This window comes from Gorilla gorilla, chromosome 2 (genome assembly GCF_029281585.2).
Source record: "Gorilla gorilla gorilla isolate KB3781 chromosome 2, NHGRI_mGorGor1-v2.1_pri, whole genome shotgun sequence".
Classification (NCBI taxonomy): domain Eukaryota; kingdom Metazoa; phylum Chordata; class Mammalia; order Primates; family Hominidae; genus Gorilla; species Gorilla gorilla.
Genome location: NC_086017.1, coordinates 171647558 through 171667163, shown reverse-complemented (window position 1 = coordinate 171667163; position 19606 = coordinate 171647558). Strand labels below are relative to the sequence as shown.

The 19606-nt window shown below is 35.7% G+C and overlaps 1 protein-coding gene across 1 annotated transcript in view; it reads left to right on the top strand.

Moving 5' to 3' along the window:
- Positions 1 to 19606, top strand: part of KPNA4 (karyopherin subunit alpha 4) — a 64773-nt gene that overhangs the window by 20206 nt on the left and 24961 nt on the right. Inside the window, exons 2-10 of the mRNA XM_031009316.3 lie at positions 8472 to 8516; positions 9406 to 9495; positions 9613 to 9642; positions 9738 to 9790; positions 13752 to 13847; positions 14370 to 14455; positions 17274 to 17360; positions 19212 to 19381; positions 19477 to 19521. Of these exons, the coding sequence (XP_030865176.1) occupies positions 8472 to 8516; positions 9406 to 9495; positions 9613 to 9642; positions 9738 to 9790; positions 13752 to 13847; positions 14370 to 14455; positions 17274 to 17360; positions 19212 to 19381; positions 19477 to 19521 (702 nt within the window). The remainder of the gene's footprint in view (positions 1 to 8471; positions 8517 to 9405; positions 9496 to 9612; positions 9643 to 9737; positions 9791 to 13751; positions 13848 to 14369; positions 14456 to 17273; positions 17361 to 19211; positions 19382 to 19476; positions 19522 to 19606) is intronic.

Here is a 19606-nt window from a genome sequence, read left to right as displayed (position 1 = left end):
AAACGTGTTGGGTGAATGGTTTCCTATGCACATGCATACATCTGTTTAGTATGTGAACATAACTAGAGGGCTTTTAAAATAGTGCTTTGGCAAAGTAATTCAGTAATTTACCTTTCAATGAAGATTTTTCTGTTGCTAAGTTTAATGTCTTTGACATAAGTTCACAAAGAAAAAGAATATTTTGAAAGTAAACACTGAAGAGAAAAAGAGAAGGAAAAATAGCTTATTTGAAGGAATATGTAACAGAAGTAGACCTAGAATGAAAAAGTAATGTGATGTAGTGTAAAGAATATTGGACTGGATCCAGGATATCTAAGCTTTGGTATTCTTGAAGTCGCTGGGCCATAGTTCCTTTCTCCATAAAATGAAATAGTTTAAACGATTTCTATTCTCTCCAGTTACAAAATCCTATAATACTATTTGCTTAAATTTTTCCGTAAGAAAACCATGAGTTTGAGTTTATTATGTTCTTATAACATAGAAGGAAAATGTTCCTCAATCTCTCTTGCTTACACATTTGCTATTGTTTTGTAAATGGGAAAAAAAAACTATTTTTCCCATCTGAAAATGCACCAAATCAGCAGAGAAATCAGATTCCTTCAAGCAGTAATATAAAAGCTTGGGTTCTATTGACCTTCTTAATTTGGGTATATCTCATTTCTTCTCTTACTCTTCTTCGGTAATTTTTCCCAGTGTCTTTTCCCATGAGTTGAGTTTTCTTCAAGTCACTCAAACAGTTTGTGAAATTTTATTTCTTCTGTTAAGGATTCAAAGTTTTTTGTTTTTTGAGACAGAGTCTCTCTCTGTCACCCAAGCTGGCATGATCTTGGCAGGGAGTTTGAAGAGAAGTGATCATTCTTGGTAGCATTTGATCAATTCCCTTATAACCCATTAATCCTAGAGTACCTTCCTTTGTGCTCATATAAAACTTATATATGTGTTTGTTTACTAGAGTAGATTTATTTATAGGTTGTCCTCAGTCGCCTTCTATAAGTGATTCTGAAAGTTTATCTTGCAGTGTTTCCCATCCCTGAGAAGGTTATGTGTGTCTCACCAAACCTATGGTCATTTCTAACCTCTTTTCTTTCCCTGTTGAACACCATCTCTTTGCCAGTGCACACATACACACGAACACACACACACAGTTTGGTAACTGTCTCTGCTACCAAAACTAGCTATTGAAAGGTCAAGGAGGCCGGGCACAGTGGCTCATGCCTGTAATCCCAGCACTTTGGGAGGCCGAGGCAGGTGAATCACCTGAGGTCAGGAGTTCAGGACCAGTCTGGCCAATGTGATAAAACCCCGTCTCCACTAAAAATACCACGCCACACTGGGCGTGGTGGCGGGCACCTGTAATCCCAGATACTCGGGTGGCTGAGGCAAGAGAATCACTTGAACCCAGGAGGCGGAGGTTGCAGTGAGCTGAGATCGCGCCATTGCACTGCAGCCTGGGCAGCAAGAGCGAAACTCCATCTTTGGGGAAAAAAAAAGTCAAGGATTCCCATGTCCTTTTGGCATCACAGCATAACTTAAGGCAAGAGAAGTGCAAGATATGAAAACACCAAGCAACCGTACCAGAGCCACAAAGTAGCTCTTGTTTATAATTTTGAGTTATGACTTTTTCATGATTCTTAGCATAGAAACTACATTGCCATGCATAGTAACTACAAATGACAATTACATATTTTTTGACATTGTTTTCTAAAGTTGAAAAAATTGGCTGGGTATAGTGGCTCACACTTGTAATTCTAGCACTTTGGGAGGCCAAGGTGGGTGATTCACGTGAGGTCAGGAGTTCGAGACTAGCCTGGCCAACATGCTGAAACCCCGTCTCTGCCAGAAATACAAAAATTAGCCAGGCTTGGTGGTGCACACCTGTAGTCCCAGCTACTCCAGGCAGGAGGATCACTTGAACCCAGCAGGCTGAGGTTACAGTGAGCTGAAGTCACGCCACTGCACTCCAGCCTGGGCGACAGAGTGAGATTCTGTCTCGGGGAAAAAAAAAGATACAGTTTTTGAGGCATAAAAGATCTCAGAGATCCATTGAATTCTCTTTACAAGTGAAGGAATTAATACCCGTAAAGGACGTGACTTGCCTATGATTTCATTAAAGGTAGAGCTGGGACTAGTAGCCATATGCTAGTAGAGTAGTATAAGCATATACTAGGAAATCATCCTGGGAGGAGATGTATGCATTTATTTTCTCTTCTATCATATGTAACCTCGTGCAAAAGATAGAAGAATATAGAGAACTCTGGGAATTCAGATTTTTCCCTTCTTTATTTTGTGACTTTTCCAAATAGACATGTATAACTTTTTAATTTAATACATTTTCCTGTTGTTTGAATGTTGAAGAGATAGTGAAACTCTAATCCTTTTCTTTGGAGTTAACACCTAACAGTTTCTTACATTTTGGCAATTTTTAAAAATTATATTTATGTACTAATAAATTTTCAAAGCTTACAGTTTAGATATGGATCATTTTAAAGTATGGTATTTATAGACTAGAATTATTTCTTAATATTGCTCCAATAGCTTGCCTAGATTAAGTCTGACCTCCTACACTCAATGTATTTTCAGACTCCTCTTCACTTATGCTCAGTGTCCATTAATCTTATCACTTCTTAAAGAGATAAGAACTTGATTCTGCTTGAGAAGACTTTTGCCCATCACTAGTAGAACTTCAGGCCTTTAATACTAGTGTTAATAAGTGCTACCGCTGAGAAATAAATCTACAGATTGAAAATTTGAACTAAACTTACTGCTTAAATGAACTTTTCTAAATGAAGGATTGTAATATGGGTTTTTATCCTTAGGAGATATTAATTATTGACCGACTTGAGTAAGCATTTAACAGTGTTAGGCATTTAAACTTTCCCTTTTATTGTCATAATGTAATTTATTTGCTAATTACATGCAGTTTGCCAACATAAATACTATTTGACAAAGGCATGAATAAGCACCATGATGGCTGCTGCTGCAGAGAGAGAGAAATAAGAAATAGGAAAACATACTTTTCTAGTTATGCTGTTTTAGCTTTTGGTTCACCATGTAATCGGGTTGAACAACTGTTTTACCTACCAAATGTGTTTGGGTTGTGATGATAATTTGGGTTGAAATCACCAGTAACTCACTTTTCTCTAGAAAGTGTATCTTAGCTTTATGTTATGTGATTGATTTGTCTCCTTGCCTACCTGTTCATTTCTGGCTTCTGATATTCTTCAGCAGATTCCACACATGCCATCTTTCATAGTTCTCTCTTTTTGTACATGCTATATTTTCTACCTGGAATGCCTTTCTCTAAATGGATTGCCGTTCAGTCTTAAAAATTAAGCTTACATGTTATCTTTAGTAATTACCCTCTTTACTGTCAGAGTACGTTGTGTGCATGTTATTAATACATGTATTAAATAAGTACAGTCAAGTAACATGTTTAGAATGGTGTTTGGCACTTGCTGTTTGCTAAGTTTGGGCCTTATTACTATTTTACTAAGTTATATTTCTGTATCATAAGAGTGCTACCTCCTTAAGGGCATAGATATGCAGTGTCTGGTCCATCTTTGTATTTCTAATGCTTGGCAATTAGGTGATTAATAAATGTTTGAATGCTTTCCAGGAGGCTCTAAATTAGTAATACTGTTAACTCATGTTGGGGAGGGAAGGCGTGTGTTTGTGTGTGTGTGTGTGTGTGTGTGTGTGCGCGCGCGCGTGCGCGTATATAACTTTTAAAAACCGCTTTATTACCTCTCATAAAATTCACCAATTTTAAGTGTAGAATTCAATGATATTTAGAAAATTTTCATAGTTATGCAACCATTATCACAATTCAGTTTTAGAATATATCCTAGTCACCACACAGAAGATCTCTCGTGCCTGTACAAATTTTTTAATTCTTATTTTCTTTTTTTTTTTTTTTTTGGTAGTGCTGTTACCTAAGTATTAACCTTCCTAAGGTATCAATGAAAGTCAGGCTGGGTGAAATGAAATGAAGGCATTATATTTCTTATCTTTGTATTATTTAGAAAGAATTTTCTTTTAACATTTTTCTCTAGTGAGATTGAGTCCTAACTAAATCCTAACTTTGCTCAAGAAAATTTAAAATATCCAAAATTGTACAGTAATTACTATATCATATTTTAAATTAACAATTTTTAGGGCTTTAAAGAAAAACCATGTGTTGGTAAAACTGACTTGAAAATTAGCAGGAATCAAGTAGCCACTAATTGGAAATTAAGGAGCAATTAAGTGGAAAGAAAATACTAGAATCTACACCTCATTAAAGCAGGGAAAGTGTTTAATCCCTAGTGCTTAACACAGTGATGGATGCATAGTAAATGTTCATTAAATACACAAACTGCATTCCTTTTAAATAGAGCTAGCATTCTGTTTTGACTTGCTTAAAATTTTTTGTCAATTTCTTATCCCCTTTTGCCTGAATTTATAATTTTATAACTGTTTGACAAGCAAAGAAGTATAAAATACCTGAGTGATCTGCCTAAACTCTACCCACCTCCTCTGAGGAAATAGCAGCAGCAGTCCTCAACCTCCCCCACTTACAGTCTTTGTCCTTTATATAGCTCGCTGGCCTATACATAAGCCTTTGGCCAGTTTGTCAGCTTTCTGGAATTCTAATTGACACCACTGCTTACTGCATCAGTGTAAGTCATGTGAATTCACAACTAATATATTTTCATGTAGTATACAAAGCCTGCTCTTTAAGGACAGGCTTAGAAGTCTTATATATCCCTTTCATGGGGTCCCGAAGAACAACTATTGTTTGGAGTAAAAAACATGCCCAAATGCTGCCAGGCTGTGGCGCATAGGGTGTCTTTCTACCAGTTCATTCATTCTCTACCTTGGAGAGGAAAAGAAAACTCTTGCTCTATAATAAAGGGATTGTCAAATCTCTTATTTTGCAAAGTTTCTGTGAAAGTGGTAATAGCCTGGTCTTATGTTGTTACTACAGTGCTAAGTTGGTTTGATAAATACTTTATTAGTAGTTTCAAATTATCAAAAAACCTTCAGACTTTGTTGTAACAAATGAGTATCAAGTAAAAAGAAAATCTTTTGGGTCAGGCGCGGTGGCTCACGCTTGTAATCCAGCACTTTGGGAGGCCGAGGCGGGTGGATCATGAGGTCAGGAGTTCGAGACCAGCCTGGCTAACACGGTGAAACCCCATCTCTACTAAAAACACAAAAACTTAGCCGGGCGTGGTGGCATGAGCCTGTAGTCCCAGCTACTCAGGAGGCTGAGGCAGGAGAATTGCTTGAACCTGGGAGGCGGAGGTTGCAGTGAGCCGAGATCCCGTCACTGTACTCCAGCCTGGGCGACAAGGTGAGACTCCATCTCAAAAAAAAAAAAAAAAAGAAAAGAAAAAGAAAATTTTTCGTAAATCTCCGGATTTAATAAATAAGATGTAATATAATGGGAGAAAATTTTTTGGAGTAAACAAAACATTTATGTAAATATGCAGTATGTAGTTGTTTGGGATTTATTTAATAGTATGCTCTAATGAAAAGAAGTTAAAGCCCATTATACCTTAATCCTGCTACTTTAGATGAAGTGATTGCTAATAAAAACTTTCCTTAGACTGGAAATACCCAGTCCCTCAGAAGTCTACCTTATTTATTTGTTGAACAGTCTTAAGTAATGCATCCTACAGATATTATTTTCTGTGCCTGAGACATAGGTCATAGTTTTTTGTTACTAGAATTGCTTATTGATTTCATATTGTGATATTATGCAAAGCTCATTGTGTTGGTAATAGTACTTTTGCTTTAGTGTGAACCATTGGCTCTCCAATTCACTTGAACTCTGACTTCGAGAAGTGTGGAAAACAATATGGCTTAGTGGTTAAGGGGCTTTGTGTGAGACTGTCTGGGTTGTAATCCTAGTCACCTTTGGACAAACAATCTAACTTCTCTAAGCCTCAGTTTTCTTATTTTTAAAAAGAAATAAAGGGTTGTTTTATTCTTACCTCATAAGGCTATAATGATGATATGAGATAGATGTTAACACTTACTGTAGTGTTTAGCTAATTATTTTTACTCATTTTGCAGCCTATTTTATTATTTTAACATTGACTCCTGGTGTTTTAAAAAATCTATATCTGTACCAAATAAAGTTACATAGTGTATTAGAAAGTGATAAATGGTATAGAGATAAATAAGGCAGGGAAGAGAGAGAGAGAGAGAAAGTACCCAAATGGAGAGTTGGCAGATGTTCAGGAAGGGAAAAGCCTTCCCATAGAGGTAAGGAACTGAGCACTGCAGGTAGTAGGGGAAGAGCATTCCAAACTGAGGAAATAGCAGCAGCAGTAATACTAAGCTAACACATACACTGCTGTGTACCAGGGACAGTTTAAGTACTTTACATATTTTAGCTGATTTAATCCTTAACAGCAGTCCTGTGAAGAGGGTGTTTTTACTATCCCAATTTTATAGATAAGGAAAGTGAAGTGCAGAGAGCTAGTAAGTAGTATGGCTAAAAAAATTGAACCCAGGCAGTTTGACTTTGGAGTCCATCTTCTGAGAAGTTACTGTATAGTGTATTAGTTAAGGCCTTGCTACAAGAGACTTTCCAGTGTGTTCGAGAAATAGCAGAGTTGGTGTGAGTACAGCAGAATGAATGAAGATAATGGTAGGAGCTAAGGTCCAAGCAGTGGTATTTGGGGAAGGAATGAGGTGGGAAGATTTGACTGGACGTAAGCCACTTTAAAGACTGGGCTTTTAAGTCCGAAGTGGAGCGTGTGAGAGTCTTTGGATATTTTTGAACAGGAGGATGATATGATCTGACTTTTTACAAAATATTTTTTACTGAGTCCTTGGACCTTTCCTTCCTTGGAGTCTATGGGTAGAATTCAGGAGGGCCCCTGGAATTTAGAAGAAATTCCATCTTTATTTTCACTAACTTATAACTGAAGCAGTGTTTCCTTCACTCAATGTAGCCAGTTAACCATAGTTAAACATTAGAATTACCTGTGACTGTTACCACCAATAAAAATCACCTCTTTGTTGCATTTATGGTCATCATTACTTTGAAATTATAGTAGTTATTAGACCCACTGCTAGATCCCATTTAATGTGATAATAAAGAAGCACTTACATTACACTTTTTTATATTTACAGCTCTTTTTTTATATTTATGTATCAAGATAGTTTCCTTTGTAACTAAATATGTATATATATTTTATTTATATATATATATATATAGTGTGTGTGTGTGTGTATATTTAAAAACACTATCTGAGAAGGTATCCATTGATTATACCAAACTGCCAAAGGAGTCCATGGCACATAAAAATTAAGACTCCCTGTGAGGATTACTCTGGTTGCTGTCATTATAATAGACTCTGGAGGAAGATAGAGGGTAAGAGCAGGAGGGCTACATGATAGGAGACTTTTGCAGTTATCTAGTTGAGAGATAATGGTACGTTGGCCCAGAATAGTAGCAGAGGAGGCAGTGATATGTGTTTGGATTGTATGTCTTGAAGGTTGAACCAACAGGATTTGCTGACAGATTGAATATGTAATGTGAGAGAAAAATAATCAAGGATGGCTCCAAGGTTTTTGGTCTTTGCAGCTGCAAGGATGGATTTGCCATTTGCTGAGATGGCAGGTGGAGTGTATTAAAGATCAAAAGTTCAGTTTTGGATTTAAGTTTGTGATATTTAGTAGACATCTAGTATGACTTTCTGAGTTGTTACCTCTACGTAATACACAGTCATTAGAAAGAATAAGGTGAACCTGTATGTAAAAACAGATTGAACTTATGTTGTTTCTGAACATTTGAATGTTTTACAGTGAACACACATCCCTGTAATAAGTAACTTAAAAAATGAGAAAAACATGTTTAAAAGTAAAAGAATGGCCACGATGTGCCATAGAATAATTGGGTGGCCATGAAAAATAATAAAATAGGTCTTTATACACCACCATGGAATATCTCTAAGGTCTATAAACAAAGTAAACCAAAACAAGGTAAAAAACAGGATAGATAGACATGTGTCAGAATCATGGTAAATCTAACAGTGTTTTCTATGAGATAAGGAAATTGTGGGTGAGCAGGAGGGCTCCTTTGGCTTTTTTCGCTTTTTTTTTTTTTTAATAGTTGAATTTACTAATCTTGTACATGTGTTATTTTTTGTAATATCATCGGTTCATATGAGGGGTGAGATTATGGGCTCTTTTATTCTTTGTACCTCTGTATTTTTATGTTATAGTTTTTAAAATTGTGATATAGCCAATATTGTATTAATAATTTCAAAGAGATTTTTCATGTTTTGCAATATGAATGGGAAATGAAGATTGAAAATCATCTACATAGTATGATTTTTATTATGAGTAAGATTTGACTTTATATCCATATGGCTAAAAGATTAGAGGTGTATATTGAAATGTTAATAGTGGTTTTCTCTGGATAATGGAATTTGTGGTGATTTTAAAAATATTTTCCTTTAATTTTTTTGTAGACTATGAGAAGACAACGAAATGAAGTTGTAGTTGAGTTAAGGAAGGTGAGTCTGATTAATATTGGGTACTTCTAAGCATAATTCTAACAACATTATAGCATTATATACAAGATGCCAAATATATATTATGTTTTAGGTAAAATGTATAACCTATTGTATAACTAAATTTTATTTACTAAATTTAGTTAAACTTTTTAAAATCTCAACTGCTAAGCATTTTTCTTTAGAAAAAGGAGAGACTTTTACTAAATTTGACAAGCTTTTGAAGTTGAAAGGATACAACTTGTTACTTGTTCATTATGCAAAAACAGATATAAAGAACTTAAAGTATAAGTCATTGAGATACAGTTATATTAAATAGTTCTGCTATTAATGGGCAGTAGTAAGTCCCTGAAAAGAACTTGTTGCAAACTTCTTCAACTTTTAAGTATTATAGTTGAGAATATATTTATAAATTTGCTCCAAGCATTTTAAGTGAAGTTGAAATGGCCCTTGATTTTTGTAAGACATTGTTGGTTTTTGTCTAACTTTGAACTGCCCAACTTCTGCTTTGACTTTGCTTTTAGGTGGTAAAGAGGAGCTCCCAGATCATGTATAAAATGGTTTAGTACTTTTAAATAAATATTTGTGTTTGGTTCTGGCTTAAACTGTACACTATATTTTTTAGTCAAACTTTTGTTTTTGTTTTGTTTTGTTTGTTTTTACATAGTTCACGGTTCAATAAAAATGTAATATTTGGGAACTGGGACTCAAATTAGTGTTGCGTGAGTGGTTAATTCACAGTTTGGTTTAATTTTTTACATTTGAATTTTACTTTTAAAAGGCACTTCATATTTCAGTTTTTAGGCACAGGATTGCCTGAGCTTTGTATGAAAGTATTCAGGTTTTCTTTTTAACTCAAATTCTCTGTTTGATTTTTTTTTTTTTTTTTAAGAATAAAAGAGATGAACATCTCTTAAAGAGAAGGAATGTACCACATGAAGATATCTGTGAAGACTCTGATATAGATGGTGATTATAGAGTGGTAAGTTATTGTTATTGTTATTCTGGTAACTTAAAAGTACCAGTGAAAGATTTCACATTAATAAAAGAATTTTAAGGTGACTTTTTAACTGAGTTTTCTCTTTAACTTTTTTCCCAGCAAAATACCTCTCTAGAAGCTATTGTTCAAGTAAGTTGGATTTTTTCCCTCTCCTTATTTGCATTTCTTGTCCTCAACAGCTAATCGTGATATATTTACATCATAAATTATTTTATTTTTTATAGAATGCTTCAAGTGATAACCAAGGAATTCAATTAAGTGCAGTTCAAGCTGCTAGGTAAGTTGAATTTTGAAGACATGTTTAGATTTTACAACTTACACAGGGGTTCTATTTTGAATTTTTACTATTGAGTAGTCCCTGTTAATCAAATTTAACTTGATGACAAACAATAGTAAATAGTAATAGATCAACTAAATTTATTTTTTTTAATTCTGTGGTTTAGAATATTAAAATTGGTGACAGTTTTTTAAACAATTTTTATTTTTAGTTGAAAGTGTACACTGAAGCTTTAATATACATAATGCATACAGATGCCAGGGAAAGTTGATTTAACAAATTAATGCCATAGAGTAAGAGAAAAACATTATTTGTAAAGCTTTACCTTTTACTAATGAATAGGTTTAATTTTATAAAGTCAGATTCTTCAGATCCTTACCAGGTATCTTAATTCTTCTCACAATCCTCATATTGATCAAACAATAAATCCAGAATTATAATGTTACTATGTCAGTGTACATAGACAAGTAGATGTAGATTAAAATTAATGACGGCCGGGCAAGGTGGCTCACACCTGTAATCCCAGCACTTTGGGAGGCCGAGGTGGGCGGATCATGAGGTCAGAAGTTTGAGACCAGCCTGGCCAACATACTGAAACCCCGTCTCTACTAAAAATACAAAAATTAGCCCAGCATGGTGGTGGGCACCTGTAATTCCAGCTACTCGGGAGGCTGAGGCAGGAGAATCATAACTCCGTCTCAAAAAAAAAAGTGATTAATGACTGCATACACTCCCAGTGTCTTTCCAGGTAGGAAATACCAAGTTGTTTGAACATTTCTTTTTTTTTTTTTTTTCTGAGATGGAGTCTCGCTCTGTCGCCCAGGCGGGAGTCCAGTGGCGCAATCTCGGCTCACTGCAACCTCTGCCTCCCAGGTTCAAGCATTTCTCTGCCTCAGCCTCCCAAGTAGATGGGATTACAGGCGCCCGCCACCACGCCTGGCTAATTTTTGTATTTTTAGTAGAGACAGGGTTTCACCATCTTGGGCAGGCTGGTCTTGAACTCCTGACCTTGTGATCCACCTGCCTCAGCCTCCCAAAGTGCTGGGATTACAGGCGTGAACCACTGTACCCTGCCTGTTTTGCACATTTCTATTGTGAAACCTATGCTCTCATATTTTAAGGGAAAAGGCAGAAAAATCTATTACTGAGACCTTTGTATTAATAAATAGGTTGGGGAAGACATGGTTGTATCATAATGCAATTCAGTGGTTGCTTTGTATATTTATGAATATAAGAATAACACCCTATGTTGAGTTTATCAGTAGGAAAGAGACAAGTAAGAAACGGATCCTAGTTACAGAATTTGAAAGTGGAAAAAGTTTATAGGTCTATCCAATACCTTATCCAGTGCTGCACGAATCTGTTTTATATTTATTAGACTTTTCCAGTATTTGTTTATTCACCTTAAATAACTTAGAATTGATAGGGAAATTATAAAATTACAGTATTGTGTACCAGAGGTAAAAGAACTTCTTAGAGAGGAATTCTTTATGTAGGCAGAAAAATCTCAGAACCATTCACATTGCAAAATAGCAAATTAGTGTTTATAGGAAGAATGATTAAGAAATTGATTATGCTCACCATTGTCAGAGTTGAATATTGGATAGTTTTGGGACAGTTCTTCTCAACATGCAATCTGCAAGAAAATTAAAGCCCAGTGTACCCTAAGAGGTTTTCAAAGTATGATCTGTGGATCACTGGGAGATTCTAAGACAATTTCATGGGTATGCAAGAGCAAACTGATTTTCATAATAATTCTAAGACTTTATTTGCCTTTTTTTCACTGTGTTAATGTTTACACTGGTATTGCAAAGCAACTGTGAGTAAAATTGTGGGCTCCTTAATGCAAATCAAGACAGTGGCACCAAACTGGTTTTATATTATATTTTGTAAAAATTATATTATTCACCATTATGTAAAGAATAAAAGAGATTTCTCTTCTAAAATATCCTCAGTGAAGTGTAAAAAAAACTTTTTTAATTAAATTTTGACCCTTGATTTCATGAAACCTTGTTTGAGAAGGCTGGGTTAAGACTTCTTCGAAGTGGTTTTTTTTTTATTGTTGTTGTTGTTTTTAATTTCCACTTAATGCTAAGCACTGTGCCATGTGTTGAGGAAATAGCATGTGGTATAATTCTTTCTCTTTAAGAACTTTATAAGCTAATTGGAAAGGCAAAACTGTATTTTAAAAAATGGGGCTGGGCGCGGTGGCTTACGCCTGTAATCCCAGCAGTTTGGGAGGCCGAGGCCAGGGGATTACTTGAGGTCAGGAGTTTGAGACCAGCCTGGCCAGCATGGTGAAACCCCCATCTCTACTAAAAATATAAAAGTTGGCTGGGTGTAGTGTCACATGCCTGTAATCCCAGCTACTTGGGAGGCTGAGGTGGGAGAATTGCTCGAACCTGGGAAGCAGAGGTTGTAGTGAGCCGAGGTGGCACCACTGCACTCCAGCCTGAGTGACAGACTGAGACCCTGTCTCAAAAAAAATAAGTAGTGATAGCACCAAACATAGGGCTACGCTGTATAAATCCTCTTGAAATTCAAAGATGGTGTTATGTAAAACATAGAACTTGAAATGGACTTTGAATAGAGTTTGAATACATAGAAGACCGGGCATTTCAAGTGAGGGGTTTAGGATAGGTTCAGTCTTATTTCAGTTGAAATGCTGTGACAGACAACTAACCTATTGTTTAGTTACAGAGAATAAGATTAGTTATAAGATGGAGCCAACTTGTGAAGTAGTTTAAAGCTAGGTCAAGGAGTTTACATTGATAAAGGTAGTAAATAAGCAGCCATCACATAGTTTATATAGGGAAATGATTTGGTTAAGCTTTCATAAACATTGCTTTTATATAGTAATACAGGGTGTTCCAGTGGGTAAAGATATGATTAGGCCACACTGAGGACTTATCAGCTAAACCTGTAGTCTCCCACATGTGAAAATAGGCACTAGGTTTTGTTTTTATCTTATAAGCTCCATGAGAGCAGTGATGTGTCTGTCTTTTTTACCTCAGATTCTCTAGCATCTCTCTGGCTGTTTTCCTGTCAGTTGCTTTGCTTATTCCATTTCTCTTTAGTTGCTGAGATGAAAATGTTGTTGAACTTTTATGGCCTTTAATTTGGTGTGTAAAGTAGAAGGAAGAATTAGGGACTAATATCAGCTATAACATACTTCAGCAGACTACCTGCTTTTGTCATTTGACTCTATTGTGACCTAGTGTGAATAATTTTGGATATTTTGGTGACCTCTTAATTCCTTTCTTAGCAAGGTAAATGCTATGTTGAAGAAATCTGCCCATTTTTTTCTCTGAACTCAAAATTATGTCCAGAAGTAACATGTATTTTTTAAAAATTAGTTTTCTTTTTATAAGTCACAATCAGGACTTTACTGAGGGAATAATGTTGTACCATTAAAAGTAGTAAAGTGGCCAGGCTCCGTGGCTCACGCCGGTAATCCCAGCACTTTGGGAGGCCAAGACGGGTGGATCACCTGAGGTCAGGAGTTCAAGACCAGCCTGGCAAACATGATGAAACTCCGTCTCTACTAAAAATACAAAAATAGCTGGGTGTGGTGGCGCACGCCTGTAATCCCAGCTACTCGGGAGACTGAGGCAGGAGAATCACTGGAACCCAGAAGGCAGAGCTTGCAGTGAGCCAAGACTGTGCCACTGCACTCTAGCCTGGGCAACAGAGTGAGACTCCATCTCAAAAAAAAAAAAGGTAGTAAAGTGGTTCATATCTACATTCTTATTTTTCTAATTATTTGTCATCTCTATAAATTTAATTTGTATATCTTTTTATAAATTTAGAGAAAAGGTTGCATTATATAAATTGTTAATTTCAGAGAAGGCACTTGTACCAAATATTCAGATTTATGTTAATATTTGTCAAATATGAATTTAAATTTAATCATAATATTGTATGTTATTAAGTTTCACAAGAGTGTTTTTATCTCTTACAGGAAGCTTTTGTCCAGTGATCGAAATCCACCAATTGATGACTTAATAAAATCTGGAATATTGCCCATTTTAGTCCATTGTCTTGAAAGAGATGACAAGTGAGTACATTATTTATTTATTTTTTTTAATTTAGAATGTATCCTTTGGAGAAGACAAGACTCTCTAGTAATTAGTTTGATCTTTAAAGAAAGAAGAAAAGGGCTATGGGATGGAGTTGAAAAGTCAAAGTGAAAAGCAGTGCAAGGTTTGTTAACACCAAGAGATGAAGGTAGTAGCCAAAAAAGGAACTTGAGAATGATAAATTTAACTTTTATGCTTTGAAAATTGGCAAGAACTAGTTTGACCAGATAGGTACTTGAGAAAACTGTTTGGGGAGTAGTATGCAAGTATCTTAAAAAAGATTTCTTACTAAAAATAAGGATGCTGGAGGAGGCTGTATGCTTTTTATACTGAAGAGATGTTTTAAATAGTTGTTGAGGGTTAAAAAAATATGCTGGATGGATAGATAACTTTTGAAACAAAATATTTAATGCATTTTAAATGGTAGAAGGAAGAATGGTTAGATATTTGGCCCAATGTAAAAATCCCTGCTGTTTAAAAGTACTTGTTTTTTTTTGTAGTCCTTCTTTACAGTTTGAAGCTGCATGGGCTTTGACAAACATTGCATCTGGAACTTCTGAACAAACTCAAGCAGTAGTTCAGTCCAGTAAGTTGGTTATTAATAAACATAATTGTGATTTTTTTTAAAAGAAGTCAGTAAAAAATAGTGATTTTCCCAAAAGACTATGGCAATTTAAATTATAAAATAATAGCTACTACGTAGATATTGAAATAGGTCAACTTAACTATGTTACTTTAATCTTCTTATTCTGGTGACTGATGTTTTTTGTATTTCCAAAAATTCACTTGATTCCTTTCTAAATATGAGAACATTTCCTAATTATAGTAGCAGATTACATTATTATTGTTACACTTTATTTATAGGACATCAGTAGAAATAAAGGAGTTTTTCCTGTTGCCACATTGCCTCTCAGCGTCTCTTTTTTTGTTTTTGTTTTTTTTTGTTGTTGTTGTTGTTTTTCTTTCTCAGACAAGATCTTACTCTTTTTCCCAGGCTGGAATACAATGGCACAATCTCAGCTCACTGTAGCCTCGGCCTCCCGGGCTCAAGAGACCCTTCCACATCAGTCCACCAAGTAGCTGGGACTACAGGCATGTGCCACTGTGCCTAGCTAATTTTTGTGTTTTTTGTAGAGACAGGGTTTCACCATGTTGCCCAGGCTGGTCTCTAACTCTGGGCTGAAGTGATCAACCTGCTTTGGCCTCCCAGTGTGCTGAGATTATAGGCATGAGCCACCACACCGGGCCTCGGCCTCTCTTAATGAGATTTTTCTCTCTTTTTTTTTTTTTTTTTTTTGAGATGGAGTCTCACTCTATCGCCCAGGCTGGAGTGCGGTGATGCGATCTCAGCTCACTGCAAGCTCCACCTCCCGGGTTCATGCCATTCTCCTGCCTCTGTCTCCCAAGTACCTGGGGCTACAGGCGCCCACCACCATGCCTGGCTAGTTTTTTGTATTTTTAGTAGAGACGGGGTTTCACCGTGTTAGCCAGGAAGGTCTCGGTCTCGATCTCCTGACCTCATGATCCACCTGCCTCGGCCTCCCAAAGTGCTGGGATTACAGGTGTGAGCCACCACGCCCGGCCATATCATATATTTTAAAGAAATCTTCTATAAAGTAGTCCTAGTTGAAAGAATGGCTCGAATATTTTTTTCATTGTTATTATAATAGGATTGCTTTTTTTTGTTTCAAGAAATGTAAGTGGAAAATTACTATTGGAAGTAAGAAACCGACTGTATTGTCTTCATGAATAGTATTTGATTGTTCTACCAAACAAAGAAATTAACAATTTTAAAGAAGATACTTTTAAAATCCTCTTTAAATATGTAAGCAGCATACTTCTCTGAGCTTATTAAAAATGTAAGCACTAATTTGTACATTTTGAAGGGGAACAAAGATGTTATCCAAATAATCATTTTACTGTAGACACTTACGTTGTAATATTACTTAGAAAAGATAATTACCTCACATCCTATTAAAACTGGTTTAGTTTTGGGTTCAGGCGGTTTTTATTGTGGTTTTTTGGTTTTGTATAGCTGACTGTTAGGTAAATTTTTTGGTTTCATGACAATGTTTTATTCCCTCTCACACTTTTTCCTTTCTGTTATATATGCTCTCTAAAGATTAGAAAGAGGCTTAGAATTTTTTTTGACCCTGCTAGTCTGCTTTAATATACCAAAAATAATAAATAAATAAATAAATAAATGAGGTTGGGCATGGTGGCTCATGTCAGTAATTCTAGCATTTAGGGAGGCTGAGGCAGGCAGATCACTGGAATCCAGGAGCTAGAGACCAGCCTGGGCAACATGGTAAAACCCCATCTCTACAAAATGCAGGAAAAAAAAATTAGCTGGGCTTGGTGGCATGCACCTGTAGTCCCAACAACCCAGGAGGCTGAGGTAGGAGGATCACTTAAGCTAGGGGAGGTCAAGGCTGCAGTGACCTGTGTTGACACCACTGAACTCCAGTCTGGGCAGCAGAGTAAGGCACTATCCTCAAAAACAAACCCATAAGTGAATTACCTTTTATGATATTACAAGCATGATTGAGCTACATATACTTAAATAGTGCTTTTTAAAGTAATATCAGAAGGAAAGAAGAAGAATCATTTGTTCAGTGCAGTATTTTGTTCAGATACAGACCTATCTCTGTTTCCCATCCTGTTGAGTAACAGAATCACTTTCTGATTTGGAAGATCCCACATGGCCCAGGAATCACTGGCCTATCTTAAAGACCCACATGTTGTTAACATAAATTTGTGTTCAAAAGTTACTTCAGGCCGGGTGCAATGGCTCATGCCTGTAATCCCAGCACTTTGGGAGGCCAAGGCAGGCAGATCACTTGAGGTCATGAGTTTGAGACCAGCCTGGTCAATATGGTGAAACCCTGTCGCTACTAAAAATACAAAAATTAGCCAGGCATGGTGGCTCACACCTACAGTCCTAGCTACTTGGGAGGGTGAGGCAGGAGAATCACTGAAGCTTGGGAGGCAGAGGTTGCAGTGAGCCAAGATTCCACCGCTTCCCTCCAGCCTGGATGACAGAGTGAGACTCTGTCTCAAAAAAACAAAAAAAAAAGTTACTTCAATAATGTACTTTTTTTTTTTCAAATTACAGATAATCTATAAGGAATTAATCTTGAAATTAATTCCAGGTTTAATTGTTAATGAAATTTCACAAGCCTAATTTAACATTTGTCTGGATAACTCATTTTGATACTGAGTAACTAGTCACTGGTCAAAATTCTTCCAATAATGCTATTCCAATAAAATTCATTTAATGAGGCCATATTTTAAGTATATGTTTATAGGTTCCCTTTTTTTTGAGGTCTCAGCAAAAAAATAAAGATTGATTTTTGGTTTATGGTATCTTCAACCTTAAGTATTGTTATTTTTTCTTCCATCAGATGCTGTGCCACTTTTCCTGAGGCTTCTCCATTCACCCCATCAGAATGTCTGTGAGCAAGCAGTGTGGGCATTGGGAAATATCATAGGTTTGTATAAAACTTGTAATACTAGTCTAAAAATTGTTATCATATAGTAAGTAATAAAAATAGCTACTAGTAATCCAAAAGGGAAAACAGTTTGCCTTCAGTGCTAGTTTTTGTGAAATAGCTTACAGAAATTTGAACTGTATTACTGTAAAAGCATAAAGTCATAGTAAATAGAATTTTTGTTGCTTAAGATACCATTTTTTTTGGTATATAGTTAGCTCTTAATTATTTGAATAATTATGCAAGATGTATACAATTTAGACCTTCTGTCTCATGCTAGGATCCATTTTTTCTTCCCATAACCCCCATGTTGATCAGCGGGGTCCATTTTTATTTCTTAGCTTTCTCCATCAAAGAAAGTAACAAGAAAAAAGACAAAACTTAAACCAATAATTTTTCTCCGTAATGACAGTTCTGAGAAGAGTCTAAAATGAAATTTTTTCTCTCTTGCAGACTTCAGTACATTAGAATTTAGTAATGTATAAAATATAGTAATATTATTTCCTGTCACCATGAATCAACAAGACATAACCATAGCCTTTTGACAGTCTGGTTAAATATTTAACACTGTAATTACCATAACTTTCAGGTTCTCTCTGATAAATAATTGTAAGGAAAATAAAGACAATTCTGATATTTCAAGGATTTGTTTTCTTAACTAGAGCCTAAACTCAAAAATTCAAAGAACTATTCTCCAGTAAAGGATGGAAAAAATCTGAATTGTATTGTGCCCCAGTATAGCTCAGAGACCTAACAGTTATGAGTGGGGGCTGAGGTACTGTTTGTAGGGGTATTGCTAATCTAGTGAAGGAGAATGATTCTGAAGATTATTTTTGCCAAATTCTTTATTCTTGCATCGAAATAATCATTGTTGCTTTGATATGCCATCTCTTTATTGCCCTTATACAGGGCCAACATGAAAGTAAAGAGTGGTTATGAGTTTTTAAGGGAGAATTTCTCTGTAAACCATTCTTGACATTGGGTTTATACTATTAGGAATGCTATTGTTTCTATATCCAGACTCCCTCCCTCTTTTGCTTTTATACCAAATGTTAGATTTAGAGCTATTATACAGCATCTTGATCTTTCATTTTTTTATTCCAGTGACATTCCGTAATTAACATGAATATAAAGATGCAAAAAGAACAAACATTTTATCTCCAGATATTATAGTGCAAGGGAAGGTGCTTTCACTTATGGTAACATTTCAACATGGCTTCATATTAGAAACTGCAGTGATGCTTCAGATACAGAAATTAAACTTGGCAGTTCTCTGTAGCAGTGGTTCTCAAACCTTAGCATGCAATCAGGACTCCATGGGGTGCTTGTTAAAACACAGAATTCCAAACCCATAGAGTTTCTGCTTCAGGAGGCCTGAGCTAGAGCCCAATAATCACATTGAGAACCACTAACTATTCTAGCACTGGTTCACCCTTTTTTTCTGACATAGTTTTCTAAGTGTATAGAGTAATTTATAGTTCATAACCTTGATGCTCTGATATGGGATCATAAGTACAAATTCAACAAATATTTTCTTGATACATCTTTTTTATCACATGAAAGTTTGTTAAACCAAGAGTATTGTTGAGAGAGAAGTTAAAAGCAGCAGTTTAATTAAGTGAGCAGCAAAAAGCTGAAGATGGGAATAATGTGCAAAAGAATACCTTATCACCTTATGTTGCCTCTCTTGGCTCAGAGACCTTGAATGTGAGCCTGCTTGTTATTGTCTAAAACTGAACAGTGTATCTGGATAAAATACATGAAGCAGCATGTTCCCAGTGCTTTGTGTTTTCTGAAAATGCTTAACTGTCAGTATGTTTTATTGAGTAAATTAATCCTTTTTTTCTACAGGTGATGGGCCCCAGTGTAGAGATTATGTCATAAGTCTTGGAGTTGTGAAACCTTTACTTTCCTTCATAAGTCCATCTATTCCTATAACATTCTTAAGAAATGTTACTTGGGTTATGGTCAACTTATGTCGCCACAAAGACCCACCACCACCAATGGAAACCATTCAGGAGGTAAACACTTTTAAAAAAAAATTAAAAGAGATACCATTATATATATATATATTTTATCTGTGTATGTTTTTAAATCTACATATTTCTCTCCTCAGATTCTTCCAGCCCTTTGTGTGTTAATTCATCACACAGATGTAAATGTGAGTAAATGTGTCCTATTATATATTTATGTATGTATGTATGTATTTCTAGGGCTTCCCCTGTGACATAGGAGAGAAATATTAT